The sequence below is a fragment of the Oncorhynchus mykiss genome, chromosome 3, assembly GCF_013265735.2.
Source record: "Oncorhynchus mykiss isolate Arlee chromosome 3, USDA_OmykA_1.1, whole genome shotgun sequence".
Classification (NCBI taxonomy): domain Eukaryota; kingdom Metazoa; phylum Chordata; class Actinopteri; order Salmoniformes; family Salmonidae; genus Oncorhynchus; species Oncorhynchus mykiss.
The window spans coordinates 82,009,793-82,035,575 of NC_048567.1; the positions used below are offsets into that span (position 1 = coordinate 82,009,793).

The 25,783-nt window shown below is 45.5% G+C and overlaps 1 protein-coding gene and 2 long non-coding RNA genes across 5 annotated transcripts in view; all 3 read right to left on the reverse strand.

Annotated features, from left to right (window-relative positions):
- Window positions 1-25,783, reverse strand: part of LOC110510426 (myc box-dependent-interacting protein 1-like) — a 46,649-nt gene that overhangs the window by 15,742 nt on the left and 5,124 nt on the right. For 2 of the 3 annotated variants that reach the window (XM_036975331.1, XM_036975330.1), the window contains exons 5-11: window positions 17,275-17,370; window positions 16,246-16,359; window positions 15,783-15,875; window positions 14,897-14,982; window positions 10,968-11,043; window positions 10,352-10,407; window positions 6,229-6,310 (exon numbers count right to left, since the gene is read on the reverse strand). In XM_036975331.1, coding sequence (XP_036831226.1) covers window positions 6,229-6,310; window positions 10,352-10,407; window positions 10,968-11,043; window positions 14,897-14,982; window positions 15,783-15,875; window positions 16,246-16,359; window positions 17,275-17,370 — 603 coding nt within the window. Of the gene's footprint in view, window positions 1-6,228; window positions 6,311-10,351; window positions 10,408-10,967; window positions 11,044-14,896; window positions 14,983-15,782; window positions 15,876-16,245; window positions 16,360-17,274; window positions 17,371-19,959; window positions 20,000-25,783 lie in introns of all 3 variants that reach the window. The other variant, XM_036975332.1, reaches the window with a different exon arrangement.
- On the reverse strand, window positions 13,043-13,388 carry LOC118964332. Its single transcript, XR_005051397.1, has 3 exons — window positions 13,368-13,388; window positions 13,307-13,327; window positions 13,043-13,146 (listed from the first exon to the last, which is right to left on the reverse strand). It is a non-coding gene; the product is annotated as an uncharacterized LOC118964332 (long non-coding RNA).
- LOC118964333 lies at window positions 13,487-13,931 on the reverse strand. The gene is made up of 3 exons (XR_005051398.1): window positions 13,913-13,931; window positions 13,812-13,832; window positions 13,487-13,590 (listed from the first exon to the last, which is right to left on the reverse strand). It is a non-coding gene; the product is annotated as an uncharacterized LOC118964333 (long non-coding RNA).

Sequence of the window (25,783 nt, forward strand, 5' to 3'; positions counted from 1 at the left end):
ATATGAAAGGAGAGAGTACTGTTCTCCAATATGCTGTTAGATTTAACACCAGTGTAAATATCTAAACCCCTGTATGAATAGAACAGTAGTGAATGGCAATATTAGTGGGTTTCAGATAGCGCTCTAATAATGACATATTTTAGTAATTTGAAGAAGTAAATGTTTCAATGGAAGGTCACATGACGAACAGGGACTGATTATATTAGAGGCTGCCATCTGGTGTTTGGGTTAAAGATGAGCTTCCTGTGGACAAATAGATAAGCCACCAGTGAAAATGAGTGGTACTCCATGACCTCAAACAGGCACATTTGGACGTTTGGGAGGTATGAATAATTGAATTTTTTTGGGACGCGATTCCAAAGGGGGAATTACCAGTCCCCTGGGGCCCTATGGTAAAAACGCTAATAGATTTCTGTTCACATAACTGCCTGTAAAAGGAAAAAACATATGTTGGTAATGGTTGACAGTTACTCTAAATGGATTGAAGTTTTCCCAAACACTTTCTTACGAATAGCTAGTAATGTCTCTGCACTGCTGAATGTATCAGATTGTTGGGTTTGTGTATTGTTACCAGACAGGGCTAAGACTATGCCATGTGGACCAAAGCAGGTAACCTTACAGACAGAGAGCTTGATTGGGTAATTTTAGATTATACAAACCAGAGTGAAGGGTTTGAAAGGATGAAGTGTCTGGCTTTAGAGTGCATTCGGAAAGTATTCAGACCCCTTCCCTTTTTCCACATTTTGCTACGTTACAGACTTGTTCTAAAATGTATCAAATAAAACATTTTCCTCATCAATCTACACACAATATTATAATATCATAATATTATAATAATAATATTATGAGTAGGCCATAATGACAAAGCGAAAACAGGTTTTTAGAACTGTTTGCACATTTATTCATGTAAAACAAAAATAACTTATTTACATAAGTATTCACACCCTTTGCTATGAGACTTTGAGTTGAGCTCAGGTGCATCCTGTTTCCATTGATCATCCTTGAGATGTTTCTACAACTTGATTGGAGTCCACCTTAGGTAATCTAAATTGATTAAACATGATTTGGAAAGGCATACCTGTCGATATAAAATTGAATCAGGTGCATCCTGTTTCCATTGATCATCCTAGAGATGTTTCTACAACTTGATTGGAGTCCACCTTAGGTAATCTAAATTGATTAAACATGATTTGGAAAGGCATACCTGTCGATATAAAATTGAATCAGGTGCATCCTGTTTCCATTGATCATCCTAGAGATGTTTCTACAACTTGATTGGAGTCCACCTTAGGTAATCTAAATTGATTAAACATGATTTGGAAAGGCATACCTGTCGATATAAAATTGAATCAGGTGCATCCTGTTTCCATTGATCATCCGTGAGATATTTCTACAACTTAGAGTCCACCTGTGGTAAAGTCATTTGATTGGATATGATTAGGAATGGTACACACCTGTCAATATAAGGTCCCGCTGTTGTCAGAGACGCAAACTCGGTCTCAACCTTTAAGTCTTTACTGAAGACTCATCTCTTCAGTGGGTCGTATGATTGAGTGTAGTCTGGCCCAGGAGTGTGAAGGTGAACGGAAAGGCTCTGGAGCAACGGACCGCCCTTGCTGTCTCTGCCTGGCCGGTTCCCCTCTTTCCACTGTGATTCTCTGCCTCTAACCCTATTACAGGGGCTAAGTCGCTGGCTTACTGGGGCTCTCTGGATGTAGTCTAGTCACTATAAGTATTTTCTAGGTAAAGCTCCACCTTATCTCAGCTAACTGGTCACCATAGCAGCACCCACCCGTAGCACGCGCTCCAGCAGGTATATTTCACTGGTCATCCCCAAAGCCACCTCCTCCTTTGGCCACCTTTCCTTACAGTTCTCTGCTGCCAATGACTGGAACGAAATGCAAAAATTACTGAAGCTGGAGACGTATATCTCCCTCACTAGCTTTAAGCACCAGCTGTCAGAGCAGCTCACAGATCACTGCACCTGTACATAGCCCATCTGTAAATAGCCCATCCAACTACCTCATCCCCATATTGTTATTTATTTTGCTGTTTTGCACCCCAGTATCTCTACTTGCACATCATCATCTGCACATCTATCACTCCAGTGTTTTACTGGGGCTCTCTCATGCCGTCCCTGGAGGAGGTGCGTCACCTGAGTGGGTTGAGTCACTGATGTGGTCATCCTGTCTGGGTTGGCGCCCCCCCCCCCCCTTAAGTTGTGCCGTGGCGGAGGTCTTTGTGGGCTATACTCAGCCTTGTCTCAGGATGGTAAGTTGGTGGTTGAAGATATCCCTCTAGTGGTGTGGGGGCTGTGCTTTGGCAAAGTGGGTGGGGTTATATCCTTCCTGTTTGGCCCTGTCCGGGGGTGTCCTCGGAGTGGGCCACAGTGTCTCCTGACCCCTCCTGTCTCAGCCTCCAGTATTTATGCTGCAGTAGTTTATGTGTCGGGGGGCTAGGGTCAGTTTGTTATATCTGGAGTACTTCTCCTGTCCTATTCGGTGTCCTGTGTGAATCTAAGTGTGCGTTCTCTAATTCTCTCCTTCTCTCTTTCTCTCTCTCGGAGGACCTGAGCCCTAGGACCATGCCCCAGGACTACCTGACATGATGACTCCTTGCTGTCCCCAGTCCACCTGGCTGTGCTGCTGCTCCAGTTTCAACTGACCTGAGCCCTAGGACCATGCCCCAGGAATACCTGACATGATGACTCCTTGCTGTCCCCAGTCCACCTGACTGTGCTGCTGCTCCAGTTTCAACTATTCTGCCTTATTATTATTCGACCATGCTGGTCATTTATGAACATTTGAACATCTTGACCATGTTTTGTTATAATCTCCACCCGGCACAGCCAGAAGAGGACTGGCCACCCCACATAGCCTGGTTCCTCTCTAGGTTTCTTCCTAGGTTTTGGCCTTTCTAGGGAGTTTTTCCTAGCCACCGTGCTTCTTCACCTGCATTGCTTGCTGTTTGGGGTTTTAGGCTGGGTTTCTGTACAGCACTTTGAGATATCAGCTGATGTACGAAGGGCTATATAAAATAAATTTGATTGATTGATTGATTGATTGATTGATTGATTGATTAATTGCTAAATTGTAATTATTTCACCTCTATGGCCTATTTATTGCCTTACCTCCCTAATCTTACTACACTGGCACTCACTGTATATATATTTTTCTATTGTGTTATTGTCTGTATGTTTGTTCATTCCATGTGTAACTCTGTGTTGTTGTTTGTATGGTTGTTTACTCCATGTGTAACTCTCTCTAGTTGTTTATTGTCTCACTGCTTTGCTTTATCTTGACCAGGTCGCAGTTGTAAATGAGAACTTGTTCTCAACTGGCCTACCTGGTTAAATAAAGGTGAAATAAAAAAAATAAAAAAATACCCACGAAGACTGGAGGCTGTAATCACTGCCAAAGGCGCTTCAACAAAGTACTGAGTAAAAGGTCTAGTACATACATGTAAACATGTAAATGTGATATTTCAGTTGTTTTTTTTATATACAATTACAAAAAAAATCCTAAAAACAGTATTTGCTTTGTCATTATAGAGTACCTTATGTAGATTTATGAGGGGGAAAAAACAATTTAAGAATAAGGATGTAATGTAACAACATGTGGAAAAGGTCACTGTATGTGTTGAATTCACTTATTCTAATAGAAGTACAGAACCTCCTTTTGATAGAAGCTATAATCTAAAGCTTAAATGTAACGACAATTATCACAGAGTGATAAGAGGGAAATGTTATTTGTGCTTTTCTAATAACCAATTCAACTGGGTTCATGCAAGTGACTGATTGATCGTGCCTGGGAGAAGTCCTCACTATCAGTATAAGCAATTTGGCAGTACGCCCAGAACATTGCTTTGAGAACCGAAAGGGGTATCTCAGTTTTCAAGGTCTCAGCTTGGAGAGAAGAAGCCTCGGTCAGTCACATGCAGGAACCAAACGTTACTGATGAATTAATGATGAATAACGAATAGTGTAAATCATACGGATACACAGGAACTGTGTCAGCAGTATATAAGAGAACTAACGTGTACTATGGTGCATTACGTTTGTTGGCACCTTTCCAGCTTGCTGATAATAATGAATGATTAATATAAGTTTGACTTTTGAGTCCCTGGTGGTACTTTCCACGACAAAACATTTGTGTGTTTTCCCTTCTACCTTTACACCTCGCTCTCCAGCAGTTAAGAACATTGTAAATAAACATATTGACGTCGGATTCCAAATGAAAACATGTTTTCAAAGACCCTTCCTCGTTTGCCATATGGGAGAACCACACGATCTCACACGGGTCCAAAATCAGATGTGCATCAATTGCACCAGAGCATAAATTGTCTTAAACACCTAAATAACACAGAAATATTAACCCTCAATATCCGCAGCATAAACCACCTGTGTTTCATCACATGTTTATTCACTAAAGTGCGGGCTCAGCTATGTGGGGGAAAACTAAGTGACTACTCAAGGTCCGCATCACCGAACATAAAGTCATGCATTCTTTGAAATGATCAACAGTGTCCTGTTGACAAGCACTTCCTCATAATTAAATAACGACATTACAACACTCAAGTTGATTGTGATAGAGAAGGTTCCCATGCACTGTAGGGGTGGGGACACTGTGGGGGTGGGGACACTGTAGGGGTGCGGAGACTGTAGGGGTGGGGACACTGTAGGGGTGGGGACACTGTAGGGGTGGGGACACTGTAGGGGTGCGGAGACTGTAGGGGTGGGGACACTGTAGGGGTGCGGACACTGTAGGGGTGCGGAGACTGTAGGGGTGGGGACACTGTAGGGGTGGGGACACTGTAGGGGTGGGGACACTGTAGGGGTGGGGACACTGTAGGGGTGCGGAGACTGTAGGGGTGGGGACACTGTAGGGGTGGGGACACTGTAGGGGTGCGGAGACTGTAGGGGTGGGGACACTGTAGGGGTGGGGACACTGTAGGGGTGGGGAGACTGTAGGGGTGGGGACACTGTAGGTGTGGGGACACTGTATGGGTGGGGAGACTGTAGGGGTGGGGAGACTGTAGAGGTGGGGACACTGTAGGGGTGGGGAGACTGTAGGAGTGGGGACACTGTAGGGGTGGGGACACTCTAGAGGTGGGGACACTGTAGGGGTGGGGACACTGTAGGGGTGGGGACACTGTAGGGGTGGGGACATTGTAGGGGTGGGGACACTGTAGGGGTGGGGACATTGATAACGTCCTACTAAGACGGGAATGCTTCTGGCTCCACTACCTGGACAGTCTGCCCTGTTAATGAGGACATTTACAGTATCATGTAGTTTATATTAAGCAGACAGGCAGACAGAGAACAGTAGTTTACATTAAACAGACAGACAGACAGACAGACAGACAGACAGACAGACAGACAGACAGACAGACAGACAGACAGACAAACAAACAGAGAACAGTAGTTTACATTAAGCAGACAGACAGGCAGAGAACAGTAGTTTACATTAAGCAGACAGACAGACAGAGAACAGTAGTTTACATTAAGCAGACAGAGAGACAGAGAACAGTAGTTTACATTAAGCAGACAGACAGGTAGAGAACAGTAGTTTACATTAAGCAGACAGACAGGCAGAGAACAGTAGTTTACATTAAGCAGACAGACAGACAGAGAACAGTAGTTTACATTAAGCAGACAGACAGGCAGAGAACAGTAGTTTACATTAAGCAGACAGACAGACAGAGAACAGTAGTTTACATTAAGCAGACAGACAGGCAGAGAACAGTAGTTTACATTAAGCAGACAGACAGACAGAGAACAGTAGTTTACATTAAGCAGACAGACAGACAGAGAACAGTAGTTTACATTAAGCAGACAGACAGACATAGAACAGTAGTTTACGTTAAGCGGACAGGCAGGCAGACAGACAGAGAACAAGAAGAAGCACAGAGTGACAGCAGAGCACGGAGTTGAGGCTGCTTGCCCAATGATGTAGGCTGGTGTGTAAAAAATGCCAGGGTCAAATTATTTTCCCAGTCCGCCCCTGATCTGTTGTCTGTTGTTCTCTCTAAACTATAAAAAGGTGCATGTGTGGGTTTTTGTATCTGGCCCGCGTGAACGTCTATCTGTGCCTGCCTTGAAAAACTTTCCCAAAGACTTGCAGCAACAATTTCCAGAGTGCCACGTGTGTGTTTGTATGTGTGTGTATGTGTGTGTGTGTTTTGCATATGTGGTTGTGTGTGTGTGTGTGTGTGTGTGTGCTACAATACCTTGGAGGGGGACTTAGGGATGGGAGGCGGTACGGCTGGACTCAGAGTGTGATTGGCTGGACTTGCTCCTCTGGGGAGCTCACTAGAGACAGAGGAGAAGGAAAGGGGAGAGAGAGAGAGAGGAATGTCTATAATTTGACATTTTTATCATTTGTATCCAATGGCAAGTTGTGAGCACGTTGAGAAATATCTTCATATAGTATATATGTAGGACAGATCATCAGAAGTAGGGTTATTGTGGAACAGTTCAGGGAACATTCTGCCCCAGGGAACATTCTGCCCCAGGTGACATTCTGCCCCAGGTGACATTCTGCCCCAGGTGACATTCTACCTCAGGGGACATTCTACCCCAGGGGACATTCTACCCCAGGTGACATTCTACCCCAGGGGACATTCTGCCCCAGGGAACATTCTACCCCAGGTGACATTCTGCCCCAGGGGACATTCTACCCAGGGAACATTCTGCCCCAGGGGACATTCTGCCCCAGGTGACATTCTGCCCCAGGTGAAATTCTACCCCAGGTGACATTCTACCCCAGGTGACATTCTGCCCCAGGGGACATTCTACCCCAGGTGACATTCTACCCCAGGGGACATTCTACCCCAGGTGACATTCTACCCCAGGGGACATTCTACCCAAGGTGACATTCTGCCCCAGGGAACATTCTGCCCCAGGTGACATTCTGCCCCAGGGAACATTCTGCCCCAGGGAACATTCTGCCCCAGGGGACATTCTACCCCAGGTGACATTCTACCCCAGGGGACATTCTGCCCCAGGTGACATTCTGCCCCAGGGAACATTCTGCCCCAGGGAACATTCTGCCCCAGGGAACATTCTGCCCCAGGTGACATTCTGCCCCAGGTGACATTCTGCCCCAGGTGACATTCTGCCCCAGGGAACATTCTGCCCCAGGGGACATTCTGCCCCAGGGAACATTCTGCCCCAGGGAACATTCTGCCCCAGGGGACATTCTACCCCAGGTGACATTCTGCCCCAGGGGACATTCTACCCCAGGGAACATTCTGCCCCAGGGGACATTCTGCCCCAGGGGACATTCTGCCCCAGGGAACATTCTGCCCCAGGGAACATTCTGCCCCAGGGAACATTCTACCCCAGGTGACATTCTACCCCAGGTGACATTCTACCCCAGGTGACATTCTGCCCCAGGGAACATTCTACCCCAGGTGACATTCTACCCCAGGTGACATTCTGCCCCAGGTGACATTCTGCCCCAGGTGACATTCTACCCCAGGTGACATTCTGCCCCACGGGACATTCTGCCCCAGGGAACATTCTGCCCCAGGGAACATTCTGCCCCAGGGAACATTCTACCCCAGGTGACATTCTACCCCAGGTGACATTCTACCCCAGGTGACATTCTACCCCAGGTGACATTCTGCCCCAGGGAACATTCTACCCCAGGTGACATTCTACCCCAGGTGACATTCTGCCCCAGGTGACATTCTGCCCCAGGTGACATTCTGCCCCAGGTGACATTCTACCCCAGGTGACATTCTGCCCCAGGGGACATTCTACCCCAGGTGACATTCTACCCCAGGGGACATTCTACCCCAGGTGACATTCTGCCCCAGGTGACATTCTGCCCCAGGTGACATTCTGCCCCAGGTGACATTCTACCCCAGGGGACATTCTGCCCCAGGGAACATTCTGCCCCAGGGAACATTCTGCCCCAGGTGACATTCTACCCCAGGGGACATTCTACCCCAGGTGACATTCTACCCCAGGGAACATTCTGCCCCAGGGGACATTCTACCCCAGGGTACATTCTACCCCAGGTGACATTCTACCCCAGGGGACATTCTACCCCAGGTGACATTCTGCCCCAGGGGACATTCTGCCCCAGGGGACATTCTACCCCAGGGGACATTCTGCCCCAGGGGACATTCTGCCCCAGGGGACATTCTGATGTAGTATTTACCTCCACCTTCATACTAAAATGTATGCCAAACAGATACATTTGTGAGGTTATCAGTTATCAAACTATATAGGTTAACTAGACACTAACTATATCTGTCACGCCCTGGTCGAAGTATTTTGTGTTTATCTTCATTTATTTGGTCAGGCCAGGGTGTGGCATGGGTTTTTGTATGGGGTGTGTTGGGTTTGTAGCTTAGTGGGGTGTTCTAGTGAAGTCCATGGCTGTCTGAAGTGGTTCTCAATCAGAGGCAGGTGTTTATCGTCGTCTCTGATTGGGAACCATATTTAGGCAGCCATATTCTTTGGGTGTTTTGTGGGTGATTGTCCTTAGTGTCCTGATGTCCTTGTTCTGTGTTTATGTGCACCAGTATTAGGCTGTTTCGGTTTTTATTACGTTTATTGTTTTGTAGTGTTTGCATTTAGATTCGTGTTGCTTCAGTTTAAATAAACATGGATCGCAATCTACACGCCGCATTTTGGTCCAACTCTCTTTCCCATACAGAAAACCGTGACAATATCGTTATCCGTTTTGAGCAGTTTGATTAAGCCATAGTTAATTGTATTGTTGACATGACAAGAAATTTGTACAAAAAGTGAATATTGCGTTTTGAAAAGCAGATGAACAAGAGACTTGGTGAATCTGTTTGTTGCACTCAGTCAATTGACTAAAAGTTTTGAAAATTACACCAAAAGTGATTGAAAAATAAAACTGTGACTTTCAAGGCACTGTGAAGTCCAGTGCTTGTTGATTCCTCAGAATGATCTGAGAGGCCTTAAAATACCCCCAACCAGTTTGATTACAATGCTGGATTTGAACCCAGACTCCAAATAAAAGACTCCCCATTCAAAACTGTTTCAAGAGGAACACCCTAACCAAAACCCTACCCTCCAACACCAAAACTGTTTCAACAGAACACCCTAACCAAAACCCTACCCTCCAACACCAAAACTGTTTCAACAGGACACCCTAACCAAAACCCTACCCTCCAAGACCAAAACAGTTTTAACAGGAACACCCTAACCAAAACCCTACCCTCCAACACCAAAACTGTTTTAACAGGACACCCTAACCAAACCCCACTCCTCTCCACCCCACACATTTGATCAAACACCACAATTGACCTTTGGTTCCTCAAATAGCCTGATCCACTACCACTGATCAAGGGCATAACACATCTATGTTCCACAATTGACTGTGTGGCAGGTAGCCTAGTGGATAGAGTGTTGGACTAGTAACCTCAAAGGTTGCAACAAATCAAATCAAATGTATTTACATCAGCTGATGTCTCAAAGTGCTGTACAGAAACCCAGCCTAAAACCCCAAACAGCAAGCAATGCAGGTGTAGAAGCACGGTGGCTAGGAAAAACTCCCTAGAAAGGCCAAAACCTAGGAAGAAACCTAGAGAGGAACCAGGCTATGAGGGGTGGCCAGTCCTCTTCTGGCTGTGCCGGGTGGAGATTATAACAGAACACGGCCAAGATGTTCAAATGTTCATAAATGACCAGCAGGGTCAAATAATAATAATCACAGTAGTTGTCGAGGGTGCCACAAGTCAGCACCTCAGGAGTAAATGTCAGTTTGGCTTTTTATAGCCGATCATTCAGAGTATCTCTACTGCTCCTGCTCTAGGAGCTCTACCTGCTGTCTCAAGAGACACAACAACATGTGGAATAGGTCAAGAGGTTTGATTACTTTCAGAAGACACGCACACACACACACACACACGCACACACACACACACACGCACACACACACACACACACACACACACACACACACACACACACACACACACACACACACACACACACACACACACACACACACACATACGCACACACACACACACACACACACACACACACACACACACACACACACGCACACATTAATACACACACACACACACGCACACATTAACACACACACACGCGCACACACAATAAATAACTATATTTAAGTTCCATCACAAGAAATAGTAAAAGTTTTTAAAGTTTTATTCTTACAAACAAGCCATTACAAACAAGCCATCTGTTATCACTATCACGCCAATAAGTCAGAAATGTGTCTTTTTCAAGGTCTTACTTTAAAAATAAAACAACAAACAATTATCTGATTAGAATTAAATTACAAGAGGAAACATCATATTTATTAGAAGTATAAATACAATAACACAAACTCACCCACACATGTCCTGCCTCTCCAGTTTGACAAGAACATCGTACAGATTCTGGTCCAGCTGCACAAGGTGTGTATAACAGAGAGAGGGAGAGAGAGAGAGAGAGAGAGAGAGAGAGAGAGAGAGAGGGAGAGAGAGAGAGAGAGAGAGAGAGAGAGAGAGAGAGAGAGAGAGAGAGAGAGAGAGAGAGAGGTGGGGTATCAAATCTTCGATATCCAACATGTAAGTCATCATCACCACTAACTTGGGATGGACAACAGACTCCCCTTCCCAAATCTCCTTGGGATGGAAAACAGACTCCCCTTCCCCATCTCCTTGGGATGGACAACAGACTCACCTTCCCCATCTCCTTGGGATGGACAACAGACTCCCCTTCCCCATCTCCTTGGGATGGACAACAGACTCACCTTCCCCATCTCCTTGGGATGGACAACAGACTCACCTTCCCCATCTCCTTGGGATGGACAACAGACTCCCCTTCCCCATCTCCTTGGGATGGACAACAGACTCACCTTCCCAAATCTCCTTGGGATGGACAACAGACTCACCTTCCCAAATCTCCTTGGGACAGACAACAGACTCACCTTCCCAAATCTCATTGGGATGGACAACAGACTCACCTTCCCCATCTCCTTGTGGAACTTCTCCTCGAAGCCAGCCATACTCTGGAAGGTGCTAACGTAGAAGCCAACACGACTATGGAGACAGAGAGAGGGTATGGATATGGAGAAAAGAGATGAAAGGGGGAGAGAGATTTTACTAATAATTCTTATAAACCTTATTGAAATGACATGTCTTAGTGTATAGCTAGTATTGTCTATAATATCGAACGCGACAAATACATATATTTAATTTTTTATTTCATTCCAGATGTACCTGTTCCATAGTAAGATGTACCTGTTCCATTCCAGATGTACCTGTTCCATAGTGAGATGTACCTGTTCCATTCCAGATGTACCTGTTCCATAGTAAGATGTACCTGTTCCATTCCAGATGTACCTGTTCCATTCCAGATGTACCTGTTCCATAGTAAGATGTACCTGTTCCATTCCAGATGTACCTGTTCCATTCCAGATGTACCTGTTCCATTCCAGATGTACCTGTTCCATTCCAGATGTACCTGTTCCATTCCAGATGTACCTGTTCCATAGTAAGATGTACCTGTTCCATTCCAGATGTACCTGTTCCATTCCAGATGTACCTGTTCCATTCCAGATGTACCTGTTCCATTCCAGATGTACCTGTTCCATTCCAGATGTACCTGTTCCATTCCAGATGTACCTGTTCCATTCCAGATGTACCTGTTCCATTCCAGATGTACCTGTTCCATAGTGAGATGTACCTGTTCCATAGTGAGATGTACCTGTTCCATAGTGAGATGTACCTGTTCCATAGTGAGATGTACCTGTTCCATTCCAGATGTACCTGTTCCATAGTAAGATGTACCTGTTCCATTCCAGATGTACCTGTTCCATTCCAGATGTACCTGTTCCATAGTAAGATGTACCTGTTGCATTCCAGATGTACCTGTTCCATTCCAGATGTACCTGTTCCATTCCAGATGTACCTGTTCCATTCCAGATGTACCTGTTCCATAGTAAGATGTACCTGTTGCATTCCAGATGTACCTGTTGCATTCCAGATGTACCTGTTCCATTCCAGATGTACCTGTTCCATTCCAGATGTACCTGTTCCATTCCAGATGTACCTGTTCCATTCCAGATGTACCTGTTCCATTCCAGATGTACCTGTTCCATTCCAGATGTACCTGTTCCATTCCAGATGTACCTGTTCCATTCCAGATGTACCTGTTCCATTCCAGATGTACCTGTTCCATTCCAGATGTACCTGTTCCATTCCAGATGTACCTGTTCCATAGTGAGATGTACCTGTTCCATAGTGAGATGTACCTGTTCCATAGTGAGATGTACCTGTTCCATAGTGAGATGTACCTGTTCCATTCCAGATGTACCTGTTCCATAGTAAGATGTACCTGTTCCATTCCAGATGTACCTGTTCCATTCCAGATGTACCTGTTCCATAGTAAGATGTACCTGTTGCATTCCAGATGTACCTGTTCCATTCCAGATGTACCTGTTCCATTCCAGATGTACCTGTTCCATTCCAGACATACCTGTTCCATAGTGAGATGTACCTGTTCCATTCCAGATGTACCTGTTCCATTCCAGATGTACCTGTTCCATTCCAGATGTACCTGTTCCATTCCAGATGTACCTGTTCCATAGTGAGATGTACCTGTTCCATTCCAGATGTACCTGTTCCATTCCAGATGTACCTGTTCCATTCCAGATGTACCTGTTCCATTCCAGATGTACCTGTTCCATTCCAGATGTACCTGTTCCATTCCAGATGTACCTGTTCCATTCCAGATGTACCTGTTCCATTCCAGATGTACCTGTTCCATAGTGAGATGTACCTGTTCCATTCCAGATGTACCTGTTCCATTCCAGATGTACCTGTTCCATTCCAGATGTACCTGTTCCATTCCAGATGTACCTGTTCCATTCCAGATGTACCTGTTCCATTCCAGACGTACTTGTTCCATTCCAGATGTACCTGTTCCATTCCAGATGTACCTGTTCCATTCCAGATGTACCTGTTCCATTCCAGATGTACCTGTTCCATTCCAGATGTACCTGTTCCATTCCAGATGTACCTGTTCCATTCCAGATGTACCTGTTCCATTCCAGATGTACCTGTTCCATTCCAGATGTACCTGTTCCATAGTGAGATGTACCTGTTCCATAGTAAGATGTACCTGTTGCATTCCAGATGTACCTGTTCCATTCCAGATGTACCTGTTCCATTCCAGATGTACCTGTTCCATTCCAGATGTACCTGTTCCATTCCAGATGTACCTGTTCCATTCCAGATGTACCTGTTCCATTCCAGATGTACCTGTTCCATTCCAGATGTACCTGTTCCATTCCAGATGTACCTGTTCCATAGTGAGATGTACCTGTTCCATTACAGATGTACCTGTTCCATTCCAGATGTACCTGTTCCATAGTGAGATGTACCTGTTGCATTCCAGATGTACCTGTTCCATTCCAGATGTACCTGTTCCATTCCAGATGTACCTGTTCCATTCCAGATGTACCTGTTCCATTCCAGATGTACCTGTTCCATTCCAGATGTACCTGTTCCATTCCAGATGTACCTGTTCCATAGTGAGATGTACCTGTTCCATAGTAAGATGTACCTGTTGCATTCCAGATGTACCTGTTCCATTCCAGATGTACCTGTTCCATTCCAGATGTACCTGTTCCATTCCAGATGTACCTGTTCCATTCCAGATGTACCTGTTCCATTCCAGATGTACCTGTTCCATTCCAGATGTACCTGTTCCATTCCAGATGTACCTGTTCCATTCCAGATGTACCTGTTCCATAGTGAGATGTACCTGTTCCATTACAGATGTACCTGTTCCATTCCAGATGTACCTGTTCCATAGTGAGATGTACCTGTTGCATTCCAGATGTACCTGTTCCATTCCAGATGTACCTGTTCCATTCCAGATGCACCTGTTCCATTCCAGATGTACCTGTTCCATAGTGAGATGTACCTGTTCCATTCCAGATGTACTTGTTCCATAGTGAGATGTACCTGTTCCATTCCAGACGTACCTGTTCCATTCCAGATGTACCTGTTCCATTCCAGACATTCCAAATGTACCTGTTCCATAGTGAGATGTACCTGTTCCATTCCAGATGTACCTGTTCCATTCCAGATGTACCTGTTCCATAGTGAGATGTACCTGTTCCATTCCAGACATACCTGTTCCATAGTGAGATGTACCTGTTCCATTCCAGATGTACCTGTTCCATAGTGAGATGTACCTGTTCCATTCCAGACATACCTGTTCCATAGTGAGATGTACCTGTTCCATTCCAGATGTACCTGTTGCATTCCAGATGTACCTGTTCCATAGTGAGATGTATCTGTTCCATTCCAGATGTACCTGTTCCATTCCAGATGTACCTGTTCCATTCCAGATGTACCTGTTCCATAGTGAGATGTACCTGTTCCATAGTGAGATGTACCTGTTCCATTCCAGATGGACCTGTTCCATTCCAGATGTACCTGTTCCATTCCAGACATACCTGTTCCATTCCAGATGTACCTGTTCCATTCCAGATGTACCTGTTCCATAGTGAGATGTACCTGTTCCATTCCAGATGTACCTGTTCCATTCCAGATGTACCTGTTCCATTCCAGATGTACCTGTTCCACAGTGAGATGTACCTGTTCCATTCCAGATGTACCTGTTCCATTCCAGATGTACCTGTTCCATAGTGAGATGTACCTGTTCCATTCCAGATGTACCTGTTCCATTCCAGATGTACCTGTTCCATTCCAGATGTACCTGTTCCACAGTGAGATGTACCTGTTCCATTCCAGATGTACCTGTTCCATTCCAGACATACCTGTTCCATAGTGAGATGTACCTGTTCCATTCCAGATGTACCTGTTCCATTCCAGATGTACCTGTTCCATTCCAGATGTACCTGTTCCATTCCAGACGTACCTGTTCCATAGTGAGGGCAGTTCCTCCTGAAGATCTTCATTAATCTCCTCAAACACCTTCTGAGCTCTCTCCAACTCATCCTCCGCCTGACACACACGCACACGCACACACACAGACACACACACACACACACACACACACACACACACACACACAATATCTGTCACAAGGCACTGATAATTATTTTCATCACTTCCTGTTCCAATACACTACACACTGAGAGGATAAAACATTATGAACACCTGCTCTTCCTGTTCCAATACACTACACACTGAGAGGATAAAGCATTATGAACACCTGCTCTTCCTGTTCCAATACACTACACACTGAGAGGATAAAGCATTATGAACACCTGCTCTACCAGGCGCAACAGTTTGTGCCAAGAACTGCAACGCTGCCGGGTTTTTCACACTCAACAGTTTCCTGTGTGTATCAAGAATGGTCAACCACCCAAAGGACATCCAGCCAACTTGACACAACTGTGGGAAGCATTGGAGTCGATATGGGCCAGCATCTCTATGGAAGGCTTTCGACACTTTGTAGAGTCCATGCCCTGGCTAAATGAGGCTGTTCTGAGGGCAAAAGGGGGAGTTCAACTCAATATTAGGAAGGTGAACAACCAACGACTGGCCAACTACTGTATGCTCAATAATTTGTACGTTTTATTCACACTGTGTGTTTTTCAGTGAATCTTTCATTTGATTTTGAAAACCAGAACTCCCTGGTGTGAAGACAAAGGTTTTGTGTTTGGGAAAGAAGCTGTGGAAAATAGAGGCTCTTTCTAAACGTCTAAAACTATTGCAGGCAGATTATATACTAGACTACATTCTGAAATCCCCATGAAAGCACTAGTCGACAGGGTGGTTGACAAGGGTGATGGACCCACCTGGTTCCTAGAGAGGTTACTCTGAGCAATGTTGTGGGCTGACAGGATGCCCTGAGCCCAAACTGGAGTGGCCCTCTCCAACAGAGACACTGGCTGGAGATTGGAAGAGAGAGGATAATATATAAAGAGGGAGGGAAGACAGAGAGGAGAAAGAGAGAGGAGAAAGAGTGAGCGAGAGAGAGAGAGAGAGGGAGGGGTGGAGAGGGAGAGAGGGAGGGAGGAGAGAGAGAGAGATTGAGAGAGAGAAAGGGAGATAGAGAGAGGGTGAGATAGAGAGAGGGTGAGATAATAGGGGGAGAAAGAGAGGGCGAGAGAGAGAGAGAGAGAGAGAGAGAGATGAGAGCGAGAGAGAGTGTCATTTTAAACAGATATATTTAGTTCTGAGTAAATTACTGGCAAACGGAGACAACAGATTGATGTTATTAAAAGGGCCACATATCCATTGATGGAGAGGTCCTGTTACCTTGGTGATCTTGATGCTCCCATCCTTTCCTTTCTTCCCCTTATTGGTCGAAAGGTGGTTGTGTCTGGCGCTGTCGTAGTCCACAAGCTTCCTGTCACGCTTTGCAATACGAGACTGAAGAAGAAGAAGATTACTTTATTTTCCAGAGAAGGAGGGGGAGGGTGGGGGGAGGAAGACTAACACACACCTGATGAGAACAGGTCGGTAGGCAGTATGTATGAATCAGAGCTGATCATTAGGAAGAGAGTACGACGATGACGATCCGACCTTAATATCAGGGAACTGCCCCAGGTATGATCCTACCTTAATATCAGGGAACTGCCCCAGGTATTCAGGGAAATTCCCCAGGTATGATCCTACCTTAATATAAGGGAACTGCCCCAGGTATGATCCTACTTTAATATAAGGGAACTGCCCCGGGTATGATTCTACCTTAATATCAGGGAACTGCCCCAGGTATGATCCTACCTTAATATAAGGGAACTGCCCCAGGTATGATCCTACCTTATTATCAGGGAACTGCCCCAGGTATGATCCTACCTTATTATCAGGGAACTGCCCCAGGTATTCAGGGAACTGCCCCAGGTATGATCCTACCTTAATGTCAGGGAACTGCCCCAAGTATGATCCTACCTTAATGTCAGGGAACTGCCCCAAGTATGATCCTACCTTAATATCAGGGAACTTCCCCAGGTATGATCCTACCTTAATATCAGGGAACTGCCCCAAGTATGATCCTACCTTAATATCAGGGAACTTCCCCAGGTATGATCCTACCTTAATATCAGGGAACTGCCCCAAGTATGATCCTACCTTAATATCAGGGAACTTCCCCAGGTATGATCCTACCTTAATATCAGGGAACTGCCCCAAGTATGATCCTACCTTAATATCAGGGAACTTCCCCAGGTATGATCCTACCTTAATATCAGGGAACTGCCCCAGGTATGATCCTACCTTAATGTCAGGGAACTGCCCCAAGTATGATCCTACCTTAATATCAGGGAACTTCCCCAGGTATGATCCTACCTTAATATCAGGGAACTGCCCCAGGTATGTGTCCATGGATATCAAAGCATTATCCACAAGCTTCTGATGGAAGTCTGTCCACAGAACGTCAGTGTCCTGCAACCGGATCAGAAACAAGGAAGTCACCATTAAATTACACACACACACACGCACACGCACACACACAGACACAGACACAGACACACACACACACACACACACTCACACACACACACACACACACACACACAGACAGACACACACGCGCGTGCACACACACACACACACACACACACACACACACACAAACACACACACAATTTATTTACCTGTATATAGAGCAAACACATGACAACACTTGCCACAACGTAAACAGTTTATGGTAGTGGGGTTGGCTGAGTCAAAGGGTTAGCTGAGTCAAAGGTTTAGCTGAGCCAAAGGTTTAGCTGAGCCAAAGGGTTAGCTGAGCCAAAGGGTTAGTTGAGTCAAAGGGTTAGCTGAGTCAAAGGGTTAGCTGAGTCAAAGGGTTAGCTGAGTCAAAGGGTTAGCTGAGCCAAAGGGTTAGCTGAGCCAAAGGGTTAGCTGAGCCAAAGGGTTAGCTGAGCCAAAGGGTTAGTTGAGTCAAAGGGTTAGCTGAGTCAAAGGTTTAGCTGAGCCAAAGGGTTAGCTGAGCCAAAGGGTTAGTTGAGTCAAAGGTTTAGCTGAGCCAAAGGGTTAGCTGAGCCAAAGGGTTAGCTGAGCCAAAGGGTTAGCTGAGCCAAAGGGTTAGCTGAGCCAAAGGGTTAGTTGAGTCAAAGGGTTAGCTGAGCCAAAGGGTTAGCTGAGCCAAAGGGTAAGTTGAGTCAAAGGTTTAGCTGAGTCAAAGGGTTAGCTGAGCCAAAGGGTTAGCTGAGTCAAAGAGTTAGCTGAGCCAAAGGGTTAGCTGAGCCAAAGGGTTAGTTGAGTCAAAGGGTTAGCTGAGTCAAAGGGTTAGCTGAGCCAAAGGGTTAGCTGAGCCAAAGGGTAAGTTGAGTCAAAGGTTTAGCTGAGTCAAAGGGTTAGCTGAGCCAAAGGGTTAGCTGAGCCAAAGGGTTAGCTGAGACAAAGGGTTAGCTGAGCCAAAGGGTTAGCTGAGTCAAAGGGTTAGCTGAGCCAAAGGGTTAGTTGAGTCAAAGGGTTACACCATAACCCATATATTTTGTCTGTAATAGTATTTCAGCAATTTATCATGCACTCAAACTCAAACTGCACTTTTCAAAGGTGTGGTGATATTTAATTCAGTACAGAAATGTGTAGATGTGGAACATCTCACCGCAAGGTGGCTCAACATACCCTGTCCTTAGGCTCAACATACCCTGTCCCTAGGCTCAACATACCCTGTCCTTAGGCTCAACATACCCTGCTGTCCCTAGGCTCAACATACCTTGTCCCTAGGCTCAACATACCCTGTCCTTAGGCTCAACATACCCTGTCCCTAGGCTCAACATACCATGTCCCTAGGCTCAACATACCCTGCTGTCCCTAGGCTCAACATACCCTGTCCCTAGGCTCAACATACCCTGTCCCTAGGCTCAACATATCCTGCTGTCCCTAGGCTCAACATACCCTGTCCTTAGGCTCAACATACCCTGTCCCTAGGCTCAACATACCATGTCCCTAGGCTCAACATACCCTGCTGTCCCTAGGCTCAACATACCTTGTCCCTAGGCTCAACATACCCTGTCCTTAGGCTCAACATACCCTGCAGTCCCTAGGCTCAACATACCCTGTCCCATGGCTCAACATACCCTGCTGTCCCTAGGCTCAACATACCCTGTCCTTAGGCTCAACATACCCTGCTGTCCCTAGGCTCAACATACCCTGTCCTTAGGCTTAACATACCCTGCTGTCCCTAGGCTCAACATACCCTGCTGTCCCTAGGCTCAACATACCCTGTCCCTAGGCTCAACATACCCTGCTGTCCCTAGGCTCAACATACCCTGTCCCTAGGCTCAACATACCCTGTCCCTAGGCTCAACATACCCTGTCCTTAGGCTCAACATACCCTGCTGTCCCTAGGCTCAACATACCCTGCTGTCCCTAGGCTCAACATACCCTGCTGTCCCTAGGCTCAACATACCCTGCTGTCCCTAGGCTTAACATACCCTGTCCTTAGGCTCAACATACCCTGCTGTCCCTAGGCTCAACATACCCTGCTGTCCCTAGGCTCAACATACCCTGCTGTCCCTAGGCTCAACATACCCTGCTGTCCCTAGGCTCAACATACCCTGCTGTCCCTAGGCTCAACATACCCTGTCCCTAGGCTCAACATACCCTGTCCCTAGGCTCAACATACCCTGTCCCTAGGCTCAACATACCCTGTCCCTAGGCTCAACATACCCTGTCCCTAGGCTCAACATACCCTGTCCCTAGGCTCAACATACCCTTGGGGGGACAAGCCATGTTTTCAAAACTGTAATGTTTACTTGAATTCTGATTATTTCACAGGATACACAACACCTCCTGAAATACTCTATCTGTAGACGTTCTTGTTAGAATGAATATGACATATTGACGTAGTGATGCGGAATGTAAAGAAGGGGCTCAACATACCCTACTCTCCCCTACAGCTGAATGTCCAGCCTACCTCAAATGTGTACACACCGTTCAGCTCAAAAAATAAATATGAAACTACATACAGCCCTGAGTCTGTGACTCCACTGAGTGTGTAAAACACAAATGTATTACCTCAACGTTGTTTCCCAACTTCTCTAAGCCTCTATTTACACTAGAGAGAGAAGAACGTGGAGAAAATGAAGAGACAAATGACGGCACAAATAAGGCATTAATGAATGAACGAGCACGGATAATGAGAATAGCAAAAGTATAGGTAGGTATTGAGAAGAACACAATGAACAGGGAACTGATGAGAGAGGAGATAGAGGATAGAAAATTGAGAGAGAGGAGAGAGAGAGGAGATGAACAGGAAACTGATGAGAGAGTAGAGGGAGAGGAGAGAGAGAGGAGAGAGGGGAGATGAACAGGGAACTGATGAGAGAGGAGAGAGAGAGGAGAGAGAGGAGAGAGAGGGGAGAGAGGAGAGAAATGGGAGAGAGAGGAGATGAACAGGGAACTGATGAGAGAGGAGAGAGAGAGGAGGAGATGAACAGAGAACTGATGAGAGAGGAGAGAGAGGAGAGAGAGGAGAGAGAGGGGAGAGAGAGGGGATGAACAAGGAAATTATGAGAGAGGAGAGAGAGAGGAGAGAGAGGGGATGAACAAGGAAATGATGAGAGAGGAGAGAGAGAGGAGAGAGAGGGGATGAACAAGGAAATGATGAGAGAGGAGAGAGAGAGGAGGAGATGAACAGAGAACTGATGAGAGAGGAGAGAGGAGATGAACAGGGAACTGATGAGAGAGGAGAGAGAGAGGAGGAAGAGGAAACTGATGAGAGAGAAGAGAGAGAGGAGGAAGAGGAAACTGATGAGAGAGGAGAGAGAGAGGAGAGAGAGGGGATGAACAAGGAAATGATGAGAGAGGAGAGCGAGAGGAGAGAGAGGGGATGAACAAGGAAATGATGAGAGAGGAGAGGGTAGCCTCATTCAACCATTGAGGTGGGTCAAGGTGGTGGGTCAGGATGGTGGGTCAGGGTGGTGGATCAGGATGGTGGGTCAGGGTGGTGGATCAGGGTGGGGGGTCAGGGTGGTGGATCAGGGTGGTGGGTCAGGATGGTGGGTCAGGGTGGTGGGTCAGGATGGTGGGTCAGGGTGGTGGGTCAGGGTGGTGGGTCAGGATGGAGGGTCAGGATGGTGGACCAGGATGGTGGATCAGGATGGTGGATCAGGATGGTGGGTCAAGGTGGTGGATCAGGATGGAGGGTCAGGATGGTGGATCAGGGTGGGGGATCAGGATGGTGGATCAGGATGGTGGGTCAGGGTGGTGGGTCAGGATGGTGGGTCAGGATGGTGGATGTTGAGGTCTTAGAGCTACTGTCTGTTAAATGCTCTAGAGAGAGTCGATGAATTAGAGCTGCAGTCTGTTAAATGCTCTAGACAGAGTCGATGAATTAGAGCTGCAATCTGTTAAATGCTCTAGAGAGAGTCGAAGAATTAGAGCTGCAGTCTGTTAAATGCTCTAGACAGAGTCGATGAATTAGAGCTGCAATCTGTTAAATGCTCTAGAGAGAGTCGAGGAATTAGAGCTGCAGTCTGTTAAATGCTCTAGAGAGAGTCGAAGAATTAGAGCTGCAGTCTGTTAAATGCTCTAGAGAGAGTCGAGGAATTAGAGCTGCAGTCTGTTAAATGCTCTAGAGAGAGTCGAGGAATTAGAGCTGCAGTCTGTTAAATGCTCTAGAGAGAGTCGAGGAATTAGAGCTGCAGTCTGTTAAATGCTCTAGACAGAGTTGAGGAATTAGAGCTGCAATCTGTTAAATGCTCTAGACAGAGTCGATGAATTAGAGCTGCAGTCTGTTAAATGCTCTAGAGAGAGTCGAGGAATTAGAGCTGCAATCTGTTAAATGCTCTAAAGAGTGTCGAGGAATTAGAGCTGCAGTCTGTTAAATGCTCTAGAGAGAGTCAAGGAATTAGAGCTGCAGTCTGTTAAATGCTCTAGAGAGAGTCAAGGAATTAGAGCTGCAGTCTGTTAAATGCTCTAGAGAGAGTCAGGGAATTAGAGCTGCAGTCTGTTAAATGCTCTAGAGAGAGTCAAGGAATTAGAGCTGCAGTCTGTTAAATGCTCTAGAGAGAGTCAAGGAATTAGAGCTGCAGTCTGTTAAATGCTCTAGAGAGAGTCAAGGAATTAGAGCTGCAGTCTGTTAAATGCTCTAGAGAGAGTCGAGGAATTAGAGCTGCAGTCTGTTAAATGCTCTAGAGAGAGTCGAGGAATTAGAGCTGCAATCTGTTAAATGCTCTAGAGAGAGTTGAGGAAGTAGAGCTGCAGTCTGTTAAATGCTCTAGAGAGAGTCAAGGAATTAGAGCTGCAGTCTGTTAAATGCTCTAGAGAGAGTCAAGGAATTAGAGCTGCAGTCTGTTAAATGCTCTAGAGAGAGTCAAGGTCTTAGAGCTGCAATCTGTTAAATGCTCTAGAGAGAGTCAAGGAATTAGAGCTGCAGTCTGTTAAATGCTCTAGAGAGAGTCGAGGAATTAGAGCTGCAATCTGTTAAATGCTCCAGAGAGAGTTGAGGAAGTAGAGCTGCAGTCTGTTAAATGCTCCAGAGAGAGTCAAGGAATTAGAGCTGCAGTCTGTTAAATGCTCTAGAGAGAGTCAAGGAATTAGAGCTGCAGTCTGTTAAATGCTCTAGAGAGAGTCAAGGTCTTAGAGCTGCAATCTGTTAAATGCTCTAGAGAGAGTCAAGGAATTAGAGCTGCAGTCTGTTAAATGCTCTAGAGAGAGTCGAGGAATTAGAGCTGCAATCTGTTAAATGCTCCAGAGAGAGTTGAGGAAGTAGAGCTGCAGTCTGTTAAATGCTCCAGAGAGAGTCGAGGAATTAGAGCTGCAGTCTGTTAAATGCTCTAGAGAGAGTCGATGAATTAGAGCTGCAGTCTGATAAATGCTCCAGAGAGAGTTGAGGAAGTAGAGCTGCAGTCTGTTAAATGCTCTAGAGAGAGTCGAGGAATTAGAGCTGCAATCTGTTAAATGCTCCAGAGAGAGTCGAGGAATTAGAGCTGCCGTCTGTTAAATGCTCTAGAGAGAGTCGAGGAATTAGAGCTGCAGTCTGCGGCTCTCTAATTACCAGAATGTAACTTTAATACTATTAAAAATAAATGTGTCGGTCTGTTAGATCAACATGTCCTAACACGCTAGTACAGCTCTATGCTCTAATACCAACCTGTCCTAACACACTAGTACAGCTCTATGCTCTAATACCAACCTGTCCTAACACACTAGTACAGCTCTATGCTCTAATACCAACCTGTCCTAACACACTAGTACAGCTCTATGCTCTAATAACAACCTGTCCTAACACACTAGTACAGCTCTATGCTCTAATACCAACCTGTCCTAACACACTAGTACAGCTCTATGCTCTAATACCAACCTGTCCTAACACACTTGTACAGCTCTATGCTCTAATAACAACCTGTCCTAACACACTAGGACAGCTCTATGCTCTAATACCAACCTGTCCTAACACACTAGTACAGCTCTATGCTCGAATACCAACCTGTCCTAACACACTAGTACAGCTCTATGCTCTAATACCAACCTGTCCTAACACACTAGTACAGCTCTATGCTCTAATACCAACCTGTCCTAACACACTAGTACAGCTCTATGCTCTAATACCAACCTGTCCTAACACACTAGTACAGCTCTATGCTCTAATAACAACCTGTCCTAACACACTAGTACAGCTCTATGCTCTAATACCAACCTGTCCTAACACACTAGTACAGCTCTATGCTCTAATACCAACCTGTCCTAACACACTTGTACAGCTCTATGCTCTAATAACAACCTGTCCTAACACACTAGGACAGCTCTATGCTCTAATACCAACCTGTCCTAACACACTAGTACAGCTCTATGCTCGAATACCAACCTGTCCTAACACACTAGTACAGCTCTATGCTCTAATACCAACCTGTCCTAACACACTAGTACAGCTCTATGCTCTAATACCAGCCTGTCATAACACACTAGTACAGCTCTATGCTCTAATAACAACCTGTCCTAACACACTAGTACAGCTCTATGCTCTAATACCAACCTGTCCTAACACACTAGTACAGCTCTATGCTCTAATACCAACCTGTCCTAACACACTAGTACAGCTCTATGCTCTAATACCAACCTGTCCTAACACACTTGTACAGCTCTATGCTCTAATAACAACCTGTCCTAACACACTAGGACAGCTCTATGCTCTAATACCAACCTGTCCTAACACACTAGTACAGCTCTATGCTCTAATACCAACCTGTCCTAACACACTAGTACAGCTCTATGCTCTAATACCAACCTGTCCTAACACACTAGTACAGCTCTATGCTCTAATACCAGCCTGTCATAACACACTAGTACAGCTCTATGCTCTAATAACAACCTGTCCTAACACACTAGTACAGCTCTATGCTCTAATACCAACCTGTCCTAACACACTAGTACAGCTCTATGCTCTAATACCAACCTGTCCTAACACACTAGTACAGCTCTATGCTCTAATACCAACCTGTCCTAACACACTAGTACAGCTCTATGCTCTAATAACAACCTGTCCTAACACACTAGTACAGCTCTATGCTCTAATACCAACCTGTCCTAACACACTAGTACAGCTCTATGCTCTAATACCAACCTGTCCTAACACACTAGTACAGCTCTATGCTCTAATACCAACCTGTCCTAACACACTAGTACAGCTCTATGCTCTAATACCAACCTGTCCTAACACACTAGTACAGCTCTATGCTATAATTATAACCTGTCCTAACACACTAGTACAGCTCTATGCTCTAATACCAACCTGTCCTAACACACTAGTACAGCTCTATGCTCTAATACCAACCTGTCCTAACACACTAGTACAGCTCTATGCTCTAATACCAACCTGTCCTAACACACTAGTACAGCTCTATGCTCTAATACCAACCTGTCCTAACACACTAGTACAGCTCTATGCTCTAATACCAACCTGTCCTAACACACTTGTACAGCTCTATGCTCTAATAACAACCTGTCCTAACACACTAGGACAGCTCTATGCTCTAATACCAACCTGTCCTAACACACTAGTACAGCTCTATGCTCTAATACCAACCTGTCCTAACACACTAGTACAGCTCTATGCTCTAATACCAACCTGTCCTAACACACTAGTACAGCTCTATGCTCTAATACCAGCCTGTCATAACACACTAGTACAGCTCTATGCTCTAATAACAACCTGTCCTAACACACTAGTACAGTTCTATGCTCTAATACCAACCTGTCCTAACACACTAGTACAGCTCTATGCTCTAATACCAACCTGTCCTAACACACTAGTACAGCTCTATGCTCTAATACCAACCTGTCCTAACACACTAGTACAGCTCTATGCTCTAATAACAACCTGTCCTAACACACTAGTACAGCTCTATGCTCTAATACCAACCTGTCCTAACACACTAGTACAGCTCTATGCTCTAATACCAACCTGTCCTAACACACTAGTACAGCTCTATGCTCTAATACCAACCTGTCCTAACACACTAGTACAGCTCTATGCTCTAATACCAACCTGTCCTAACACACTAGTACAGCTCTATGCTCTAATACCAACCTGTCCTAACACACTAGTACAGCTCTATGCTCTAATACCAACCTGTCCTAACACACTAGTACAGCTCTATGCTCTAATTATAACCTGTCCTAACACACTAGTACAGCTCTATGCTCTAATACCAACCTGTCCTAACACACTAGTACAGCTCTATGCTCTAATAACAACCTGTCCTAACACACTAGTACAGCTCTATGCTCTAATACCAACCTGTCCTAACACACTAGTACAGCTCTATGCTCTAATACCAACCTGTCCTAACACACTAGTACAGCTCTATGCTCTAATACCAACCTGTCCTAACACACT